This window comes from Capra hircus, chromosome 2 (genome assembly GCF_001704415.2).
Source record: "Capra hircus breed San Clemente chromosome 2, ASM170441v1, whole genome shotgun sequence".
In the NCBI taxonomy this organism is placed as follows: domain Eukaryota; kingdom Metazoa; phylum Chordata; class Mammalia; order Artiodactyla; family Bovidae; genus Capra; species Capra hircus.
The window spans coordinates 110,430,837-110,454,618 of NC_030809.1; the positions used below are offsets into that span (position 1 = coordinate 110,430,837).

General features: G+C 40.3%; 1 protein-coding gene across 1 annotated transcript in view; it reads left to right on the forward strand.

The window, feature by feature from the left end:
* MYO3B (myosin IIIB) overlaps positions 1-23,782 on the forward strand; it is a 454,205-nt gene that overhangs the window by 359,562 nt on the left and 70,861 nt on the right. The window contains 5 exon segments of the mRNA XM_018066782.1: positions 671-731; positions 1,669-1,692; positions 8,460-8,489; positions 12,468-12,491; positions 18,358-18,363. Of these exon segments, the coding sequence (XP_017922271.1) occupies positions 671-731; positions 1,669-1,692; positions 8,460-8,489; positions 12,468-12,491; positions 18,358-18,363 (145 nt within the window).

Genomic DNA, 23,782 nt, shown 5'->3' on the forward strand with positions numbered 1-23,782 from the left:
CCTCATCACGCTTGTATACCATGTGTTCCAATTTCTGGGTTTTTTATACAAGTTGATTTTTCCAAACTTTGCTCCATGAAACATTAGTATTTAAATAGATGTTAATGATCACTTTTTAAATTTCTTGCTCAGAGTAGTTTAGGGAACTGAATTCTCCCCCCGCCACACACACACCCCATTTTAGAAATCCTTAAATGTGTATTGTGATTGTGAAAGATCATTCTGCAGTAAGGAAACCTCTTAACCCACACACATCTTAGCATTCCCCAAACTTATTTGACTACAGGATCTATTTTGAATTATTTAACAATGTGATTAAGGTGCTGGATTAGAAGCTCAGGCTTAGCATCATGGTTGGCTACTTGGTAATGTTTGTGAACACCCGGTAGTAAAGTAGATTAGATCACACAACTTTAAACAGGGCGGTTTCTTGGGTCTTAGGATCTCAGGCTGACTGTGGGTGTATGAGCAGCACCTGATAGGATACATTTCCTTAAGTTGACCATGCCCTTCTAACCAAGGATTGGAATGGAAAACAACAGATGCTTAATGAGAGTTTGTTCTGATCCATCTTTGGAGGAAAGCAATCTCTGTAAGGTTTTTTTTTTTTTTTCAATTTTTCAAGCCTTCTAAAAATATTATTATAACATAATTATTTTTTTATTTTTAGGCATTCACAAGCCCAGAGTTCTTCCAAAGGATGTGATGTCTTCACAGGACACTCAAATAAGGTAGCTGGACATCCTTGACTCTGAAGTAACTGTCTATCCTTATTACAGACTCATCCAAGTCTGTGGTCATGGTGCCTGTCTGTGGCTGCTTGGTCAAGCAAGCCATCCAGACATGAACTGTTAGTGATATTTTGAAGGCTTTGAGACAAAAGCCCAGCTTGCTTAAGAATTTTGGTTCAGCAGAGAGGCAGGGAGGTACCGCGAAGAGAGAATCAAAAGCCTGGAAATTTGCTGCTGAGAATAAATGCTAGCTGATCCCTGAGGTGGTTTGTCTGTGCACTCCACTCTCTACAGATGTTAGAGCCTCTTTTTGAGTAAGGACCTGAGGTTCTTTGGTAGCACTTTGATATCCTGCTCGAATTCAATATGTGAAATGGAGGCGTCTCTCTGTGACTTGGAGCCCACAGCAGGCTTTGAAGTCTGATCCAATTTTTGCTGCCTACTATTTGATGTTGAAAGGATGAAATGAAGAAAATGTACAGTTTTTGCCAGTAACTCTGCTGAGCATATGTAAGATTAAAAAAACAAAATCCTTTGGATGATGTACTTAGAAATGTTAAGTAGATTAATACCTTCCTATAGGTTTTCTTTTTTCTTTCTCAGGGATAAAAATTAAGTATAGGAGAAAATCAGCACAAGCTGTTTTTTATACGGACTATAATTAATTTACAAGGGGGCTAGGTTGGCTTGTTCAGAGGAAGAAATAAATGGATGAGGCAAAGGTGTTGAGGCTTTGCAGCTAATTGCCCCCAAGGAGAGGACCTCCACTCAATTCTACTGTAAGGCATGAGCAACTCACCACATGACCCCAATATACTTAAATCTTTCCCTAGTACGATTGAAGTTCAGGGTCCCTTAGTTAAATGGAAGCCAAGCTCTTAAGGCTGACTCATCAGAGGATAAAAATAATTTATTATTTTACTGGGTCTTTCTGAAGCACTCAGTTTCTGGGACTGATTCTGTTTTTTTCAGATATGCCATGCTGCTCCAGATTGCCCAGGACTGAGTCCTTCGAGGGGAGCCCCTGCAAAATCTGGTAAGAAGGACATTTTGAATTGCAAGCTATTTCTACTACCTGCATGCTTGTGTACTTTTTAATGGGTTGTTTAGACAGGCTGTGTAGAAGACAGTACTCTGATACTAGTACAGGCTAACGTTAGGAGAAAATTCAGATATGGAAAGCCTTAAAGACTGGAAACAAAACTTTCATTAAAAGTAACAGTTTACTTTTTCTGAAGGAAAAAAAATGAATGTCAAAGATCATACTTTTCCCTTTACTTGTAAGAAGGCTAAATTAAGAAACTCCTTTAAAACTTTCTTGTGCTCACTTCAACAGCACGTATACTAAGTTTGGAAAGGTACAGAGATTAGCATGGCCCCTGCACAAGAATGGCATGCAAATCTGCAAAGCATTCCATATTAAAAACAACAACACCACCAGGGAAGACAGAGAACTGACCAGCTTTCAGTGAGGCAAATAGTTCAGAGTCAAAATCTAGGGCTTGGTAAAGAATACGGATTTAGAGAGTAGTTCTGCCCTTTTGGCAACATGGTTATTCTTTTAGCAAGAATACAGACATCTTGCCACACTCGTGGAAAATGGTATTTTTGCCCCCTCTCTAAATTCTTGCTACAGAATATGGTAAAAGTTGATTTGGGGTGTTATGAGTAGCTATAATCAATACTTCTGGAAGATAAACTAGAAGCAAGATCATAAGAAATATTTATGAACCAGAAAATACTAAACACATTTTGGATCATTCCCAAGGAAGAAATCTTTTCAACTTAAAATACTAATACTAAGAAGCTACTGTACATTTACTGTTGACCTCATTTATTTTTCTGCAATATATAGTTTCTCAGATTTCTCAAAGTTTCTTCTTAGTCTGTTTTTCAGTGACAAAATGGTAAAATATGAAGTAGAAAATGTGTGATAAACGTGTTAGGACCTTCAGTCCATATGAAATTTAACTCTTCGAGAGAGATGAGAGAGGATTAGTGTATTATAGCAGAACCTTTTAGATGAACATGCAGGAAATGATAAATCTGTCCAATGGACTAATTTCCTCACAGCCAGGTAATATTCAGGAATAAGGCCACAGTGAGGTAAGGGTGAGAGTGGTGCAAAAGTGAAAATCGAGGGAAAAGCTCATGTGGTGGGACGGAATCTGTTATGCAAGAATCTGGCTGGCATTTTTCACTATCCAAACAGATAATCTCTACCTTTTAATTGGGATGTTTAGACCGTTTACATCTAATGTGACTGTTGACATATTTTGGTTTCTATCAGTCATCTTGCTGTTTGTTTTCTTTGTTCCATCTGGTCTTTGTTCTCTTCTAGCATTCTACTTTAAAATACATGTAAAAAGAAAATTTTAAAGCATGATTGAATAGCCAAAGGCACAGATTCTGCCTTTGGAGTCAGATCTGCCTGGATGCAAATCTCTGCTTTCCTGTTACATACGTTTCTGTAACAATTCCTTACCTTAGTACTTACACATGTAAAATGAGGGAAATGGTAATTCATAGTCAAAAGGTTGTACTGAGGATTAAATAAGCTGGTAGAAGTAAAGGGCACAGCATGGTGTCTGGCTCGTCATAACGGTACACTGTTAGGTCAGATGTTGCAATGGTATTTATGCTATTGACATTATACAAATGCAAAGTTAAATATGAAAAATGGGTCGAGAAATAAAGTTCTTATTTTGAGGCATCAAGTTTTGGTGGTATCATTTAGGAGGAGTAAAAATATATTGCATTTTGAATTAACCTCTGAAGAGACATGTTGGATTGTAATCATCTTTCCCTGTCTTTAGATAAGTGTCTGCAAAAGTCAAACTTATTAATAAGTTGCTGCAAATGTTCATATGTACTTCCTGTCACGATCGCTCCTTCCTTCCCATCTAGAGGTTTCTCTGTTTGGTTTGCCACCGTCACCATAACTTCTCCTTAAACTCTTGTCAACTGTATCCTAAGTGGTCCTCCTGCTTCTTTTCCTCTCTCAACTTGCCTCATGCATGGATACCTGAGGAGCTCTTCGAAAGCATTCCCTAATCATAGCTTTCTCTTCCACCATAATCTCCAGTGGCTCCCTGTTGTTCTAGCATCAACTGTAAGCTTCTCGGCACAACATACAAGGCTGTCTCTTTCTAACTCTTCCTGTCTTCCTTTCCAGCTCTGTCTTCACTGATCTCTCTTCCTCATTTTGTGCTTTGCCATACCAAACTACTCTCTGTCCTCCACGCATGCCAAGTGTGTTCTTTCTCTCCTCCGTGATTTTGTTCATGCTGTTGCCCCTACCTCACTGTTCATTCTCAAAGTCCCCTCCATTCTTCAGTCCACCCTCTGAGCACTTTGACTTTCCTTTAGTACGTACCACACCCTTCCTTGTATTACCGCTATTCACATGCATCTACTCGACTTTAAACTCTCTAGAGCCATGTCTTTTCATTTCCGAATTCTGTTCTTGCAAACTAGCCTAGGTCCCCAAATTGAATTCTTAAGCATTCACGACTGTGATAGGATATAGTGGAAGCAAGAATGAAATGAAGCTCAAGTAAATGAGTCAGAGAAGTTTTAAAGTGTGCTTCTAACAATCCTGGAACAAAATAAAGGTCTCTTGTGCTGTGCTTAGTCGCTCAGTCATGTCTGACTCTTTGTGACCCCGTGGACAGTGCCCCTCCAGACTCCTCTGTCCATGGTCTTTTAACACCCCCAAAGAGGTATAGCATACCAGTGGAACAAGTTTAAAAAATCCAAGCCATTTCATGTTGTTGTTGTTGTTTTTCTGAACAGGGGGAGAGGGAAGGAAGGTTTGGGCAGGAAAAAGCATTTTATAAATCAGATTCCTCTTGACCTTAGAAGCCAAGAAAGATGGCTGAAGAACAAAAGATTTCCAGTTTTATTTATATGTTCACAGTGATAAGCTGCAGAAATGAGTGTATTTACTCTGTAAGAGGCATTTTAGCCAGTTATATTTTGGTGTTTAATTCATTGCCTTAAATGATCCATTATTGCAATCCATGATTCTATAGAAACCTGAGAATATTATGACCTTTTCAGTTTTAAGAAAATGCTAACATCCAAGAAGCTTGCCTTCTAACTTTCAGTGAGTGCTAACTTCATTGTTTTAAAAAGAGATCTGAGGGAGGTGAGGGTAGGGGAAAGCAGGGAATAAATCTAAAGTTACTTAATCAGGCCAGCTTTGCTCAGAACATCCAGGGGAAAAAGTGTCCAAATGTGGGGCTTGGACAAAGGCTATCTTCAGTTAGTCATTCAGGGAATCTCTGAAATCTCCTTCATTGATCATTTGAGCCTTATATTTTTCACATGGGACAGGAAAGCACAGTATATTGAAGTACGTAACATGAATCACTTTGCCACTAATCCAAGCAGAAATTATTTAATTGGACTGACAGGCATATATACAAACCTGGTTTGCCTTTACTCAGTTCAGTTGCTCAGTTGTATCCAGCTCTTTGTGACACCGTGGACTGCAGCAGTCCTTTACTATGTAAAAGTTTATTCTTCAGGCATTTGTTCTTCTCTTTATTTCTTCAGCAAACAATTATTAACACTTACTAAGTGCCAGGAACTTTCCTGGGCCAGTGCTTCTCAAACTATTTTTAAAAAGACCAAATTGGAAAAAAAAAAAAAAAAAAAAAAAGACCAAACTGGAATTGGATGTTTTAATTTTCAAATTGCACAGTCTGATATTTTTGTAAAATACAGTGAAATGAATTACTAGGTAAATAATCACCCATTTAGGTGTTGTGCACCATCAAATTGAGTTATACTTTTCTAAATTTCTTACTCTAACTTAAACTACTCTAAGTTTCTTCAGTGATCTAGCTGAGACCAGAGGCAAGAGTCGGCCTGTAGACCACACTTTACTGGCACTGTTCTGGTCGTGTGTGGCGCATCAAGGAACAACACAGTCAAAAAGTCCTAGCGTCATGCTGCTGCTGCTGCTGCTGCTGCTGCTGCTGCTGCTGCTGCTAAGTCACTTCAGTTGTGTCCGACTCTGTGACCCCATAGACGGCAGCCCACCAGGCTCCCCCGTCCCTGGGATTCTCCAGGCAAGAATACTGGAGTGGGTTGCCATGTCCTTCTCCAATGCATGAAAGTGAAAAGTGAAAGGGAAGTCGCTGAGTTGTGTTCGACCCTCAGCGACCCCATGGACTGCAGCCTTCCAGGCTCCTCCATCCATGGGATTTTCCCGGCAAGAGTACTGGAATGGGGTGCCATTGCCTTCTCTGCTTCATGATGCTACATTCTAGCAAAGGGACATTCTAGAAAAGGAACGGTAAGCAATAACCCTAATCCTAAATCAGTTGTGTGGGATGTTAGAAAGGTGAAGTGTTATAGGGGAGAAAACACAGCAAAGGAGATTGGGGGTGGCCAAAGCGTGGAGGATGAGGATGGAGGATGGTTTACTTCTAAACGGGGTGGTCAGAGAGCACTGCACAGAGAGGGCATGAGGAGAAGAACATTATAAGCAGAGGGAACAGCTGAGGCAGATGCCCTGAGGAGACAGTGTGGAGTACATGAGGGGCAGAAGGGAGCCTGGGTGACTGGAGCCGAGAGAGCAAGAAAGAGAATCGTAGAAGGTAAGGAGCCAGGTGGTACATGTCCTACCAAACCCTGAGAATCTGGTTAGAAAGAATGTTCTGATTCAGCAGGTCTGGGTGGCTCCTGCAGTGTTAAAGAGCTTTTAGGTGGTGCCATGGTGTTGACCCAAGGTCCACATTTTGAGTAGCAAGGGTATAAACTCAGTGAAATGGAAACAACTGGTTTGAGGAGAGATGATACGCATTATCAATGAAATGAGATATTCTCTTAAGTTACGTATTCCAGACAGCTGAAACTTTCTAAAACTATGACTCCCCTTCCATATTGAGTATATTGGACACAGTTCTCCTTATTCACAATGCCCTGGGACATGATTATTAGTAACAGTTCACACTGGTGCTAACGCAGAGATCCTTGGAGATCATTGTGAAATGGGACCACCTCGTGTGCTCAATCACTCAGTCGTGTCCAGCTCTCTGCGACCCCATGGACTGTAGCCCACCGGGCTCCTCTGTCCTTGGAATATTTCAGGCAAGCATACTGGAGTGGGTAGCCATTTCCTTCTCCAGGGGATCTTCCGGACCTAGAGATATCGAATCTTAGTCTCCTACGTCTCCTGCATTGGTGGGTAGATTCTTTACCACCGAGCCATCTACCCTTAAAATAAGTGACCCTCAACTATTATGATTTTTAGTTAATGCACCTGCTTATTTTAACTTTCTTCTCTCTCAACACAAAGCTGTTATTTCCTGCTATTGCTAATGTGCTCATTTTTTATAACATACCTTCCTTTTGCCTTCTCTCTTTTTCTCCTCATTGTGGTATAAAAACCAAATTTTAATTGTTTTTTTCTACATTTTAACAAAGGGAATCTGAGTGGGGGATGTGAGGAAATCCCAGTGAAAGAAAGAAAGGGAACTGCCACAGATGCCACAGTAGCATCGACTTTGGGCACATACAAGTTTCACCTGTATTTTCTTAGTGTAAAGTATACGCTACTAAGTTTGTGACCTGCTTTTTCAAGGACCTTCATTGTCAGGGCCTGTGATACCTCACTGACATTAGGTAGTCCTGCCCTTGGTTATCTTCTTGTCTACAAGTATATAGGTTATTCATATCTCTTTTGGAAGGTAAAAAAGTCATTGCATTTGCTAAGGGTTACTTTAGCTATATGGCTTTTTAAAATGGAGGCTGGTACATTTTCAGGGAGCCAGGGAGAGGTGGTATTGTACTAGCCTCCCAAGGGGGTTGCCTCTGGTAGCTTACAGTGTCAGGGTGTGGTAGAGTCCCCATCAAAGTGGCTTTAGAATTCAGTGATCTGGTTCCATATCGTCTTCAGATTTGCTGAGCAAATCATACACCTTTTCTTTCACCCACTGCTTCTCTAATGCCATCTACTCTGTTATTTTCCTGCTATTTTCTCACTGCTCATTACTAAGTTTTATTGGTCTTGGCAGAAGTTCAGCTATCAGAAAGCAAACTTGGGTTGTGTTTTTATCCTTGGAACCCCAAATCATTAGGGTGACCAAACGTCTCCATTTTCTTGGGACTGAAGGTTTTCCAAGATGTGGATTTTTTGGAATTGTCCCAAGCAAACTAGGACAAGTTGGTCACCTTATAATAATATTGGGAGTTGAACTTGACTGGTGAAAACTAATTTTTTAATTAGATCATTGTATCAGGCAAAACTGAGCCTTAGATTTATGCTACACTGCTACAGCTCACACTGCTGCCTGTGTTTGGAAGGGGATGCAAGCAGCTTGCCAAACCACAACCACTGTGATCGTAAAGGGCTCAGATGTCACCCATTTGACAGGGAGAGCATGTTCCTACAACAGAGACTCAAAGGCAACATAATCCCTGTTGGGAAAGCACATGGGAGCCAGACGCTATGGAGGCAAGGCTACTGGGCCTCCCTGTCCCACACCCAGTGCCATGACAGAAAGCCACATGCAAGGCTTGGTAACCACTAATAATCTCTCAAGCCTCGAATCCCTGCTCTTTTTGACTCCCATAATGCTGATCCATCTTTTCTTCTTGACTGGGTGCCACAGAATTCACCATAAACTCTCATCATGAAGCCTCGGTCTCAGGACTTTCCTCAGTGCAATAGTGAAGGTACTATTGGTGTGGAATTCTTAACCTTTAGTGTGGGAGGTTCAGAGAAGGTGATGCCACCCCACTCCAGTACTCTTACCTGGAAAGTCCCATGGACGGAGGAGCCTGGTGGGCTACAGTCCATGGGTTCGCGAAGAGTCGGACATGACTGAGCGACTTCCCTTTCACTTTTCACTTTCATGCATTGGAGAAGGACATGGCAACCCACTCCAGTGATCTTGCCTGGAGAACCCCAGGGATGAGGGAGCCTGGTGTGCTGCCGTCTATGGGGTCACACAGAGTCGGACACAACTGAAGCGACTTAGCAGCAGCAGTAGCAGCAGTGTGGGAGGTAATCTCTTTCTTAAAGGATCCTTTTTAAACTGGTGATTCTCAGACTTCAGTAAGTGTTAGCATCACCCTAGTGATTGTTAAAATGCAGATTACTGGTTCATTCCAGAGTTTCCAATTTTGTGTGGGGTACAAGAGAGGAGGGATTTGCATTTGCATCACATTCCCGGGTTATACAGTGCTACCCTTTGAGAACCACATCCCCTGTCTCTATGATGTTATATTGAATCAGAAAAGGTAAACTTTGTATAGATGCCTTTCTATTCTTTCACTTAACAAACACTTATTGAGTACTTACTGTATGCCAAACTCAGGCCAGGCAGTGAAATAAGACACTTAAGAGACAAATGCAATTATAACAGCTTGGTCTTTGCAGCTGTCATTTTCCAAAGCAAGTTTGGTAACATACTGAGTGTCCATATTTATCTCAAGTGGTCTTATTGAATTGTCAGGAAGTTCTCCAGAACAAAGTTACAGTTACTTGTTACTTTGCTGTAGAGGAGGGTGAGGGGAGTGTCCCAGACTTTTAAAAGTGTCTCAATTTATAAAATTATTAGGAATTACTGCCTTTAAAAGATTTTTGTCTTTTATAATCTCTACTACCTCTGCTAGCCTCCCGCAAGGCAAAATTGCTCCAAACTCTACCAGATCTGAATACTTGCATGTATCTCTAATATATATGTCATTGCCATAAAGTTTGTGTCCTGGGTTTTTGCAAAAGAATTGAAGGCATGAGGGCAGATAAATGGGCAGATAAATGGAAGTGAAAAGGGGAGGGATTATGGTTCTCTTAATCCCAAATTTGATTTCTAACATAGTGCCATTTATGTTAATCACACACCTTTCCTTTAAAAGACTTTCTTCGTTCTTACTAAATCTTGTCTGGGTGTCGAGTTTGGTTTTGTCTTGCTTAATTTCATAATTTTGGAGAATGCAGAGTGCTTGGGTCATCAGTTGCTGTTTGTGGCAGTTTACGCCAACTGAGGCCTCTGTGCAAAACTGTGGCTTTCTATAAGAACTGTGCAGAATACCTAGCAAGAGGCAAAGATTCCTTGACAGACCATTTTCCCAGAAATTTGGGGGTGATGATGATAAGGAAGAAAGGATGCAGTCCACATAGGTTGGCACCATCCACCCCTCAGTCAACTGAGTTGGCAAGATTCTGCCTCCATTGTAGGAGCTGAGGCTAGAGGGGAAAGTGGCTGCCCTTTGAGGGCTGGTGGGTAGAAGGTATGGAGGTCATTTATCAGCCACAGTTCTTATGGTCATGTACCTTAGGGAAAGCCCTGTGACAGCATGTTCTCATTCCTGCAGCTCATTAAAGCATGTTACAAAGTTGGATAGTTTTTGGACATTATTTCTGCTTAGATTGTTACTGTAAACGTATCTGAGGAGGATCAGCAGGAACTTTTCTGGTGCTTTCCTGAGTGCATTAGGTCAGGATGCACTCTTTGCCAATGCCAAGTTCGATTCTGGCATTGACCCAGGACATCAGGAGCACAGCTGCCAAACAAGCAGGGCGGGGAGGGGTGGAGGGAGTGAGTCAAGTCAGGGTGCTTGGCTTCCAGAATTGGATGTTGATGGCGTGGCTGTAAAACGTGCCAAGAGGAATTTTATTTTTACATTCTTTTCTTACTTTATGTATTTGAAACAGCATAAACTCATTGTTAACCTTGGCTGGCTCCTTTGTTTCATTTTAAAGGATTCTTTTCAACTTTAAAATGAAACACACAGTTGTATAGTAGGAATGGAGTGATTTTTCTTCTATTTTACTTTTGTTTGTTTTCCAAGATTGGGAGTAATAAACTTTATTAGTTTTTTTTAAATTAATAGTTTTCTCTAGTAGTTTTGGGTTTTGAGAAAAATTGAGTGCAAAGTAGCAAGTTCTCATTTACTCTCCTCACATTTCCCTCTCTCCCCATTTTCCCCTGTTATTAACATCTTGCATTAGAGTGACTTGTTTGGTACAATGATAAGCCAGTATTGATATATTATTATTAACAAAGTCCATAATTTACATGACACTTCATTCTCTGCATTGTACAGTCTGTGAGTTTTGAAAAATATATAATGACATGTATCCACCATTGCAGTATCAAACAGAATAGTTTTATTTGCCTAATAATCCCCTGTGCTCCATCTATTCATCCCTCTCTCTCTTACCTTAAGCTCCTGGCAACTGTTAATTTTGGCTTCCCTGATAGCTCAGTTGGTAAAGAATCTGCCTGCAATGCAGGAGACCTCAGTTCAATTCCTAGGTCAGGAAGATCCCCTGGAGAAGGGAAAGGCTACCCACTCCAGTATTCTGGCCTAGAGAAGTCCAAGGACTGTATAGTCCATAGGCTCGCAAAGAATTGGAAGCGACTTTCACTTTCACATAGTTTTGACATTTCCAGAATGTCGTATAGTTGGAATCAGACAGTATTTAGCCTTTCCGTATTGACTTCTTTCCACTAGCAATATGTATTTAAGGTTCCTCCATGTCTTTATGTGGCTTGACAGTTTATTTCTTTTTATTGCTGAAAATAATCTGTTATATAGATGTATCACAGTTTGTTCATCCATTCACCTACTGATGGATGTCTTGATTGCTTCCAGGTTTTGGTAATTATGAATAAAGCTGTTATAAACATTTTTGTACAGGTTTTTATGTAGACATAGGTTTTTCAGGTCCTTTGTGTAAATACCGAAATGTGTGATTGCTGGATTATATGGTAAGAGTGTATGTTTTATAAGAAACTGCCAAACTGTCTTCCAAAGCGTCTGCACCATTTTGCATTGCTACCAGCAGTGAATGAGAGTTCCTGTTGCTCTTCATCCTTACCAGCATTTGGTGGTGTCGGTGTTCTGGCTTTTTGCCGTTTAAATAGGTATGTAGTGGTATTGCATTGTTGTTTTAATTTTTGTTTCCCTGATGTGGAACATCTTTTCATATGCTTATTTGCTATCTGTATAACTTCTTTGGTGAAGTGTCTGTTCAGATTTTTCGCCCATTTTTAAATTGTGCTGTTTGCTTTCTTATTTGAGGGTATTAGAGTTCTTTGTATATTTCAGTACCAGTCCTTTGTGAGATATGTGTTCTGCAAATATTTCTCCCTGTCTGGAGCCTGTCTTTTCATTCTCTTAGCAGTGTATTTTGTGGAGCAGTAACGAATTTTTTTATGCACGTAATCAAGGAGAAAAAATTTTTAAATAAACCTGACTCTCAGCATAGTACCTACTCCCTATCCAAGAAAATGAAACAACCTAAGAGGAACAAGGTGATTGGTTGTTCAGTAGTTGAGCATGTAAGGACCATGACACACGTGTGTTCGTTAAATTAAATGTAACCAATTCTAAGTGTTACAGGGAGGCAAGAAAGACATAGTCCAAAATTACATAAGTGGCGGAGGGGGGGTGGGGGGGTGGAGTCTGTGGTTATATGACTGTGTGCAGAATCATGGTGAGGTTTTTCTCTCTTTTCATTTTTATCTGACTCTTTTAACTAGAACTCCTAGTTACTTAAACTCACCCCAGGAAGGCTCTGGGGCTGTCTTCTTTCAGTAAAAACTGAACTTAGCAAGGGAGAAATTGTTGGTTTAAGTTCAAAGAGGGGTGGGAGAGCATGAAGTGCCCCTTTCCTACTCACTGATTCAAGTATTTGGTCAGCTGGTATTTACTGAGCAGTTATTACGTGGTGGTGGGTGCTGTGTTGGGTGCTGGTGGTATATAATGGAGCAACAGCCAGGACTGCCCTTGTGGGTTTACATTCTAAGGGAGAAACAGACAAGTAAACCCAAAAGCAAATCTCTGGCCAGGATGTTAATAAGAGTGGCCCCTGGAGCTATGCTATGACAGGGGTACCCTCGTGATTTTGTGGGAGCAGAGAAGGGTCAGTGGGCTGACATCAAAGCTGAGAACTGAAGGGGATCCAGAACTAACCAGACAGAATGGAGAAGGATGTCTCTGGCCCTCTGCCTGCTCCCTTTTCACACCAGGAAAGGCTCTCACATGAGAGATATAAGATTGTGGTTGTTTTACTGTGCGTGAATGCTTAGTTGCTCAGTCGTGTCTGACTCTTTGCAACCCCTTGGACTGTAGCCTGCCAGGCTCCTCTGTCCATGGGATTTTTCAGGCAAGAACACTGGAATGGGTTGCCATTTCTTCTTCCAGGGGATCTTCCTGAGCCAGGGATCGAACCTGTGTCTCCTATGTCTCCTGAAATGCAGACAGCTTCTTTACCCACTGAGACATCAAACACCTTTTAAAATTCTGAAATGTAACATGCTGACAAAAAAAAAAAAAAGAAAAAAAGTTTATAAAAGAGATGGACAGTATAATGAATTATTAGGAAGTCTCTATACCATTACACCTGAGATCAGAAAACAGAACTTGCCAGCACCTTAGAAGCCTTCTGATACCCTTTCCTGATTATGATTCTCCTCCTCCCTAGAGGTCACCCCTTAAGTATGCATCTTAAATACCATAGTTTGACTCCAGACTGTGGGCTTAATGCCTGAAGATAGAGCCTGACATGTGTAAAGCACCTAATAAATGTTTAGCTGTTGCCACTGTGTTTCCCCCACTCCTCAGAGAATCCTTCTGAAAGTACTTAATTTCAAGTTACCAACTCCTTCCTTCCTTCTGTTCAAATTGTCAGGTCTTACAGAGTGTGCTGATTTCTACAAACTGCACTTGGTTTTTTCCCATTGCCACCACAAGTCTTAAGAGTTTATCACCTTGAAACTTTACCACATTTAAAAAGAGTTGGACTAATCTGTTGATATTTTCTTTGTCTGGCAATTTGTGTATTGGGAAGGAGTTATGTTTCATTAATACACCTAAATGGTATAAGGGATTTTGAGAGCTCCCTCTGACTCAAAACCCCATTTTCGTTCCCCACTATGCAGAAGGTCCGTTAGGCTGCTTGGCAGTCAGCAATTAGAACAGCCAGTCTACCCAGATATTAGGCTGGATTTGTCTAACCTAATATACATGGCGATCAGTGATCCCAAAGGGACCCTTCCTTTTTAAAGGAAGAAATTAACGATATCCTCTTTCATTACATTGGTGCCAGGAATTTCTCTAAGCAGCCTCTTTAAAAGAACAAATTCAAACAGGCCCCAGAAACAAATGCAAGAGATCTGCAAAGCTCTTGAGGGATGAGTTACACACTATCCTAATTTCAAAGGAGAAGTTTTGATGCCAGGATACAATGGCTGGGCTCTCCCAGTGGGCTTTAAATGCCAAATTCTGCCTTTGTGTAGAAATCAGATAAGTGCAAAGAGCTCGAGGCTTGTTTCAGCTCTTAACTGATTTGTCCTCCAAAAGGACAGTTCGCATGCTAGTTCATTGCCCAGGGTCTTGAATGTTTGGAGTATGAGTCGGGGACAGAACATCCAAGGATCCTCTCCAGATCTCCAAGAGTCGAATTACAAAGTGTCCGTTCTATTTGTCCTTCACTGCTATATTTATCCATGCCCAGAGCAGTTCAGCTCCCAGCCTCACACTTGCACTCTGCGCTCTGATTTTCAACTTCAGTTGCCATCTGGGGACCAGGCTCTTCTCATCTGTTGTGGGCTGCCATTCTTTGTTCTAGACTCCATCCTCTATTCAGTTTATTAATTGTGAACCCACTTCATGTTGCAGCTTCTACCAGACAAACTCTGTGGGAAAGCATTGGGAAAAAGTACATCACCTTATCTTGCCCCATAAAGGGAAAGTTAAAATAGATGTTCCCTCCAACCCACCACTCTAAGCAAATTAACCCATCTGAAGGACAACCTATAAATAATGACTGAGTGATTAGAGGATTGAACACACACTGCATTAAAGTTCTGCTTACATTATCTGTAACCATTGAATTATAAACATTGAGCTTAGAGTGATTATCTTCTCTGTAGCACTCCTGACATATGGTCATGCAGGCTGATTTCACACATTCTTTTGCAGACCTTTTCATACCCAGAGCCCCTCTAAGAAGCTAACGTAATCCACATCCGCTAACTCCAGAGAAATGGGCAAATGCACAGCTATACTATTTTGTGCATAATGCCAGGCTCTCCCCAGACATGTTTATAGTCCCATCAGGGTCTACATCCCAGGTTATGAATCTGTACTGGTGAGGGTAGCTGACTAACTCTGAAGACTATCAGTCTGATAGTTAAAAAGCTTGATAGAAGGACTTCTCTTCCTGTTTCCCAATAACTGAACAAGAACCAAAAAAAAGTTACTTCTTTTCCGGTTTAGTTCTTCAACCATTTGCAGATTGTTATAACTTTCTCAGTGAGACTTCTCTTTGGGGCCGTTCATTCTGTAATTCATCAAATAACCTTTAAAAGCTATGACCGCATCCAGGACATTATTAATGCCAAGATCTAGGGCCTTGGGACTGGAAGACACACATGCAATCCAAAAAAGATAGAGCTACCTAGTTCTCAAAAATGCCAAGGCAGGTTGCTATAGTATTTTCCTTCTTCATTAAAATAAAAAAACACTGATCCCTTAAAAAAAAATTTTTTTAAACCTCAGAATCCTTGAAAAGACTAAAATATTGAACCCCATTTATTTCTCCATCATCTTAACTCTTTTTTTAATTAAAAAATATTACTTAGCTATTGTTCAATTTTCCATGCTTCATCGAGAAGGAGAATTCTTAGAATTCTAGACTGGAAGTTGGAACTTAAAGATTGAGATAAAATTATTTTGCATTTTACTTTGAACTCCCTACAAAATCGGGTTAATATTTTCTGAGCCACTTGTAAATGCTCAGATAACTTATGCACAACATATATTAGTATTTATGCTCTCCTTGAAAGCAGTTTCTTCTTGGTTCTCATTAATATCAGTCTGAACTTGGATGCTACCCTGCTTTGACTTCTTAGGCCACTAATTTTGTAAAAATATTAATGGTCCCAGGAATCTCATATGTTGTATTTTAGAGTTTCAATAACTGCTGTTGGTTTTTCTCTTTCATCGAAGGCTGAATTGTAACTAGATAGAATTCAGGAAAAAATCAAGATACAGATAAAACAAAACAAAGCCTCATAAAATCCCCAAATTATAACAACAAACTTGATCAAATGTCTAGAGACGAGGTATTTGACTTGATTTTAGACAGCTGGTTAGCCCTCGCTAAAAAGTGAGTAGGTTGGATCAAGTCATGCCGGAATTCCCTAAAAGTTATATAATCCTGTGAAGAGAAGATATCTGAGTTGGTAATGAGGTATGTGTGTTGACAGAGTCTTGACATCTTCCCTCCAGGTAGTGAAATGATTGTAATATCTGCATTTTAGAAAATATTTTTCAGAAAATGATTGTGATTCACTACTGTAACATTTTACATACTTCCTTTGAGTCTACTCACCACCTAACAGTGTTTTCTTGCCTATCCTATTACAATTAGTGCTCTTTACCTTCACATGGAGGCCTGAAGGTGTGAGTCTAAACATGTGTGTGTATATATAAGTGTGTGTGTATGTATACATATATATATATTGATACATGCATGTATGTATATAATAAGAAACATATCAGACAGAATCCCAGCAGGAAATAGATTGTACAGTCAAATTAGGATAGATTGAGAATTGTTAAATCAAGGGATTATTTTATAATAAAAGGCTATGGATAGAATATAAGGAAACTGTATAGGATACTATCGTACCCAGGGGGCTAGTGAGGGTGGAGCTGTTAGCATATATACCTAAAAGGTAAGGAAAGGACATGGCGTCTGGAACCCAGAAGGAAAGAACCATGTGAGTAGAGGGATCTTGAGAAGACAGATGACCTTCAGTCAAGAACACAGTCAACACAGTATGGTACTGGCATGAAAACAGAAGCATAAACCAATGGAATAAGATAGAAAGCCCAGAGATTAACTCACACAGCTATGGGCACCATATCTTTGACAAATGAGGCAAGAATATACAATAGGGCAAAGACAGTATCTTTAATAAGTGGTACTAGGGAAACTGATCAGCTAAGTGTAATTAGAACACTTCCTAATTACCATATACAAAGATAAACTCAAAATGGATTAAAGACCAAAATGTAAGACTGGAAACCATAAAACTCTTAGAGGAAAACATAGGCAGAACACTCTATGACATAAATCACAGCAAGATCCTCTATTTCCCACCTCCTAGAGTAATGGAAATAAAGACAAAAATAAACAAGTGGGACCTAATTAAACTTAAAAGCTTTCGTACAGCAAAGGAAACTATAAACAAGGTGAAAAGACAACCCTCAGAAAGGGAAAAAATAATAGCAAATGAAACAACTGACAAAAGATTAATTTCCAAAATATACAAGCAGCTTATGCAACTCAATATCAGAAAAACAAACAACCCAATTAAAAAGTGGGCAAAAGACTTAAACAGACATTTCTCTAAAGAAGACATACAGATGGCTAATAAACACATGAAAAGATGCTCAACGTCACTCGTTATTAGAGAAATGCAAATCAAAACTACAATGAGATATCACCTGACACCAGTCAGACTGGCTATCATCAAAAATTTGCAAACAATAAATGCTGTAGATGGTGTGGAGAAAAGGGAACCCTCTTGCACATTTGTTGGGAATGTAAATTGATACAGCCACTATGGAAGACAGCATAGAAATTTCTTAAAAAACTAGGAATAAAACTACCATATGACCCAACATTCTCACTACTGGGCATATACCCCGAGAAGACCAAGACTGAAAAAGACACGTGTATGCCAAGGTTCATTACAGCACTATATACAATAGCTAGGACATGGAAGCAACCTAGGTGTCCACTGACAGATGAATGGATAAAGAAGCTGTGCCACATATATACAGTGGAATATTAACTCAGCCATAAAAAGGAATGCATTTGAGTCAGTGCTAATGAGGTGGATAAACCTAGAGCCTATTATACAGAGTGAAGTAAGTCAGAAAGAGAAAAACAAATATCATATATTAATACATATATATGGAATCTAGAAAGATGGTACTGAAGATACTATTTGCAGAACAGCAATGGAGATGCAGACATAGAGAGCAGACTTATGGACACAGGGGTGGGGTGGCAGGTAGGAAGAAGAGGGTAGGACTAATGGAGAGTAGCATGGAAACATGCACTAGCATGTGAAATAGATGCATGCTAAGTCGCTTTAGTCATGTCCAACTCTTTGTGACTCTATGGACTATAGCTCAGCAGGCTCCTCTGTCCATGGGATTCTCCAGGCAAGAATACTGGAATGGGTTGCTATTCCCTTCTCCAGACCTTCCCGACCTAGAGACTGAACCCACATCTCTTAAATCTCTTGCATTGGAGGTGGTTCTTTATCGCTTGCACCACCAGGGAAGCCCGTAGCCAGTTGGAATTTGCTGTATGACTCAGAGAACTCAAACCAGAGCTCTGTGACAACCTAGAGGGGTGGGATGGGGTGGGAGGTGGGAAGAAGCTTAAGAGGGAGGGGATATATATATATATATATATATATATATATATATATATATATACATATACATATATACACATACACCTATGACTGATCTATGTTGATGTATGGCAGAAACCAACACAATATTGTAATTATCCTTCAATTAAAAATTTTAAATGAAGAATGTAATCAACACACAACAACCTGACAGGAAGGGAGCTGTGGAATAAGAGAAAGTATTTTATCTCTCTTTGCTCACTTTCTTCCTTCCTTTCAATGTCCTGTTAGGACTCCTTATCGGCCAAGCCACTGGGAAGCCAAAGTACTCCATAAAGGTCAGTTTCTGGGTCAGAAAATGTGGTAGAAATAGATGGAGAATGGAATGCTGGGAAGAAATGCTGCACCACTTAAAAGTACTCAATATAACTTCAGTTACTAATAAATTCACACTCCTAATAAGTTCACACTCTCTTTGACAGATGAAAGATGAAAACACTTCTCTGGAATATATTTTTTAAAACAGTGCCTTAGTTAGGAATTGTTCTGTATTTAAATAGACTGGAACACAGTGACTTCAATAGGTAAGTGTTCATTTTCTTCATGCCACCAGAACTCGGGGTAGGCAGTGTTTTGTATTGACTGAAGAGATCAAGAATGGCAGGCCAGGCCATGCCTCTGCCTTGGCTTTTCACGATCGCAAGATGGCTGCTGGAGCTACAGCCATCAAGGCTGCATTCTTTGTGAAAGGACAGAAAGGGTTTTCCTGGAGACCCTAGGAAATGCCTTTTGTTTACTTCTCAGGGCCCTCCTTTATCTGCAGGAGAACCCAAAAGAAATTTGAGTTAATCAGTTTGTTGTCCCTATGAAAAAGCATTCTATTGGGAAAGAAGCAAGCAAGAATGAATGTTGAGTAGACAACTAGTAGTGCCTACCCAAGATAGACTTTAATCATCTCAGGTACATATACCAAGGACATAGTTTCTTGCTGGTTTCTGAACTGGGGAATTTTCAAGTTATATGAATCAAATAGTCCCTCCTTAATGATCAGATTTAGCCTTGGATCTCTCCTCATGGAATATCAAGGCCTGCAGGAAAGAGGCCATTTATAAGAGATGGTTATAAAATTCAGCTTGCTCCTTGGAAGGAAAGCTATAACAAGACTAGACAGCATATTAAAAAGCAGAGATATCACTTTGCTAACAAAGGTCCATCTAGTCAAAGCTATAGTTTTTCCATTAGTCATGTATGGATTTGAGAATTGGACCTTTAGAAGGCTGAATGCCGAAGAATTAACTGTGGTGTAGGAGAAGACTCTTGAGAGTTCCTTGAACTGCAAGAAGATCAAACCAGTCAGTCCTTACGGAAATCAACCCTGAATATTCATTGGAAAGGCTGATGCTGAAGCTGAAGCTCCAATACTTTGGCCGCTTGATGCAAAGAGCCAACTCATTGAAAAAGACTCTGATGCTGGGAAAGATTGAAGGCAGATGGAGAAGAGGGTGGAAGAGGACAAGATGGTTTGATAGCATAACCAACTCAGTGGACATGAATCTGAGCAAACTCTGGGAGACAGTGAAGGACAGGGGAGACTGGCATGCTGCAGTCCATGGGGTTGCAGAGAGCTGGACACAACTTAGAGACTAAACAATAACAACAAATAAAATTCTTTTTTTTTTTTTTGTACTATACAGTATGTTCTGGTTGGTTATCCATTTTATTTATTTTTTTTCCTTTTTATTTTTTTATTTTTTATTTTTTTATTTTATTTTTTAAATTTTAAAATCTTTAATTCTTACATGCATTCCCAAACATGAACCCCCCTCCCACCTCCCTCCCCACAACATCTCTCTGGGTCATCCCCATGCACCAGCCCCAAGCAAGCTGCACCCTACGTCAGACATGGACTGGCGATTCAATTCTTACATGACAGTATACATGTTAGAATTCCCATTCTCCCAAATCATCCCACCCTCTCCCTCTCCCTCTGAGTCCAAAAGTCCGTTATACACATCTGTGTCTTTTTTCCTGTCTTGCATACAGGGTCGTCATTGCCATCTTCCTAAATTCCATATATATGTGTTAGTATACTGTATTGGTGTTTTTCTTTCTGGCTTACTTCACTCTGTATAATTGGCTCCAGTTTCATCCATCTCATCAGAACTGATTCAAATGAATTCTTTTTAACGGCTGAGTAATACTCCATTGTGTAGATGTACCACCGCTTTCTTATCCATTCATCTGCTGATGGACATCTAGGTTGTTTCCATGTCCTAGCTATTATAAACAGTGCTGCGATGAACATTGGGGTACATGTGTCTCTTTCAATTCTGGTTTCCTCAGTGTGTATGCCCAGCAGTGGGATTGCTGGGTCATAAGGTAGTTCTATTTGCAATTTTTTAAGGAATCTCCACACTGTTCTCCATAGTGGCTGTACTAGTTTGCATTCCCACCAACAGTGTAGGAGGGTTCCCTTTTCTCCACACCCTCTCCAGCATTTATTGCTTGCAGATTTTTGGATCGCAGCCATTCTGACTGGTGTGAAGTGGTACCTCATTGTGGTTTTGATTTGCATTTCTCTAATAATGAGTGATGTTGAGCATCTTTTCATGTGTTTGTTAGCCATCCGTATGTCTTCTTTGGAGAAATGTCTATTTAGTTCTTTGGCCCATTTTTTGATTGGGTCGTTTATTTTTCTGGAATTGAGCTGCAGAAGTTGCTTGTATATTTTTGAGATGAGTTGTTTGTCAGTTGCTTCATTTGCTATTATTTTCTCCCATTCAGAAGGCTGTCTTTTCACCTTGCTTATATTTTCCTTTGTTGTGCAGAAGCTTTTAATTTTAATTAGATCCCATGTTTATTTTTGCTTTTATTTCCAGAATTCTGGGAGGTGGATCATAGAGGATCCTGCTGTGATTTATGTCTGAGAGTGTTTTGCCTATGTTCTCCTCTAGGAGTTTTATAGTTTCTGGTCTTACATTTAGATCTTTAATCCATTTTGAGTTTATTTTTGTGTACGGTGTTAGAAAGTGATCTAGTTTCATTCTTTTACAAGCGGTTGACCAGTTTTCCCAGCACCACTTGTTAAAGAGATTGTCTTTACTCCATTGTATATTCTTGCCTCCTTTGTCAAAGATAAGGTGTCCATATGTGTGTGGATTTATCTCTGGGCTTTCTATTTTGTTCCATTGATCTATATGTCTGTCTAATAACAACAAATAAAATTCTAAGACAGATATTCAAGTGTGTTTTGTGGAAACAGTTGTTCAAACAAAGTGAAGCTACTTCTTATGGTAGAGTCTAGAAATGAGAGCAATGGAAAAGACACACTTTTAGAATACTGGTAGAAGTATAAAGGAACAATTTTTATGCAGAAATATTTTTCATTGTATATTGAGGGACTTTTAAAAATCGTCAGATCCTTTATCCCAATAATTTACTCATAATCTGCCTTTTTAAAGTCTAGAAAAAGTTATGAGAACAATTAAATAAATTTGATACCACTATACCCCATGGTGGAGAAGGCAATGGCACCCCACTCCAGTACTCTTGCCTCGAAAATCCCATGGACGGAGGAGCCTGGTAGGCTGCAGTCCATGGGGTCGCTAAGTCGGACATGACTGAGCAACTTCACTTTCACTTTTCACTTTCATGCATTGGAGAAGGAAATGGCAGCCCACTCCGGTGTTCTTGCCTGGAGAATCCCAGGGATGGGGGAGCCTGCTGGGCTGCCGTCTATGGGGTCGCACAGAGTCGGACACGACTGAAGAGACTTAGCAGCATACCCCATGGACTAGAGCCCACCAGGCTCCTCTGTCCATAGATTCTCCAGACAAGAATACTGGAATGGGTAGCCATTCCCTTCTCCAAGTGATCTTCCTGACCCAGAGATCAAACCCAGGTCTCCTGTATTGCAGGCACTCGTGAAACCCATATATTATGGAATAATATATAACTATTAAAATTATATTGAAAAGAAGTACATCAAGGCTGTACATTGTCACCCTGCTTATTTAACTTATATGCAGAGTACATCATGAGAAATGCTGGGCTGGAAGAAGCACAAGCTGAAATCAAGATTGCCGGGAGAAATATCAATAACCTTAGATATGCAGATGACACCACCCTTAAGGCAGAAAGTGAAGAGGAACTCAAAAGCCCCTTGATGAAAGTGAAAGAGGAGAGTGGAAAAGTTGGCTTAAAGCTCAACATTCAGAAAACTAAGATCATGGCATCTGGTCCCATCACTTCATGGGAAATAGATGGGGAAACAGTAGAAACAGTGTCAGATTTTATTTTTTTGGGCTCCAAAATCACTGCAGATGGTGACTGCAGCCATGATATTAAAAGATGCTTACTCCTTGGAAGGAAAGTTATGACCAACCTATAGCATATTGAAAAGCAGAGACATTACTTTGCCAACAAAGGTCTGTCTAGTCAAGGCTATGGTTTTTTCCAGTGGTCATGTATGGATGCGAGAGTTGGACTGTGAAGAAAGCTGAGCGCCGAAGAACTGATGCTGGAGCCTCTATCCTAGTATTAATAGTAGAATTTATACCCTCAAACTGCCCATCAGCACCTCAAACTGAAGAACTGTGGTGTTGGAGAAGACTCTTGAGAGTCCCTTGAGCTGCAAGGAGATCCAGCCAGTCCATTCTGAAGGAGATCAGCCCTGGGATTTCTTTGGAAGGACTGATGTAAAGCTGAAACTCCAGTACTTTGGCCACCTCATGTGAAGAGTTGACTCATTGGAAAAGACTCTGATGCTGGGAGGGATTGGGGGCAGGAGGAGAAGGGGATGACAGAGGATGAGATGGCTGGGTGGCATCACTGACTCGATGGATGTGAGTCTGAGTGAACTCCGGGAGTTGGTGATGGACAGGGCGGCCTGGTGTGCTGCGATTCATGGGGTCACAAAGAGTCGGACACGACTGAGCGACTGAACTGAACTGAATTGACAAAGCATTTATGATAGCATGGGAGAGTTGATTTCATTATCACATTAGCCAAGGTTCTGCTGCAGTTTTTCTTGAGTATTTTAATTCTCCAGGTCTCCTTTTCCTTTAATATCCACTCAAATGACAGGAGCCTCTATCCTAGTATTAATAGTAGAATTTTATACCCTCAAACTACCCATCACCACCTCAAACTGAAGGGAAAAACAAACACCCCTTTAGAAAGAATTGATCAAGAGCGTTAAAGGGAAGTTCATAAAAGGAAAAAAAGATACAAATGATCTAGGACTCTATGCAAATGTTCAACTTCAAATTTAATACAAAAAATTGAAAATTTCTTTTTTGCTTTACAAATGAAAACGAAAGTGTTAGTCACTCATCTGTATCTGACTCTGCAATCCCATGGACTGTAGCCTGCCAGGCTCCTCTGTCCATGCACTTCTCCAGGCGAGAATACTGGAGTGGGTTGCCCTTCCCTTCTCCATCAGATCTTCTTGACCCAGGGATCGAACCCAGGTCCCCACATTGCAGGCAGATTCTTTTAACATCTGAGCCACCAGGGGAGCCCCAAGGTATGATTTAAACAAAAAAAAAGATAATACCTGGGCTGTCAGGAAAACAAGGAAACAAGGGCACTCATTGTATTGTTTATGTCAGGGCAACTCCCTCTTTGAGGACAAATCTGCCA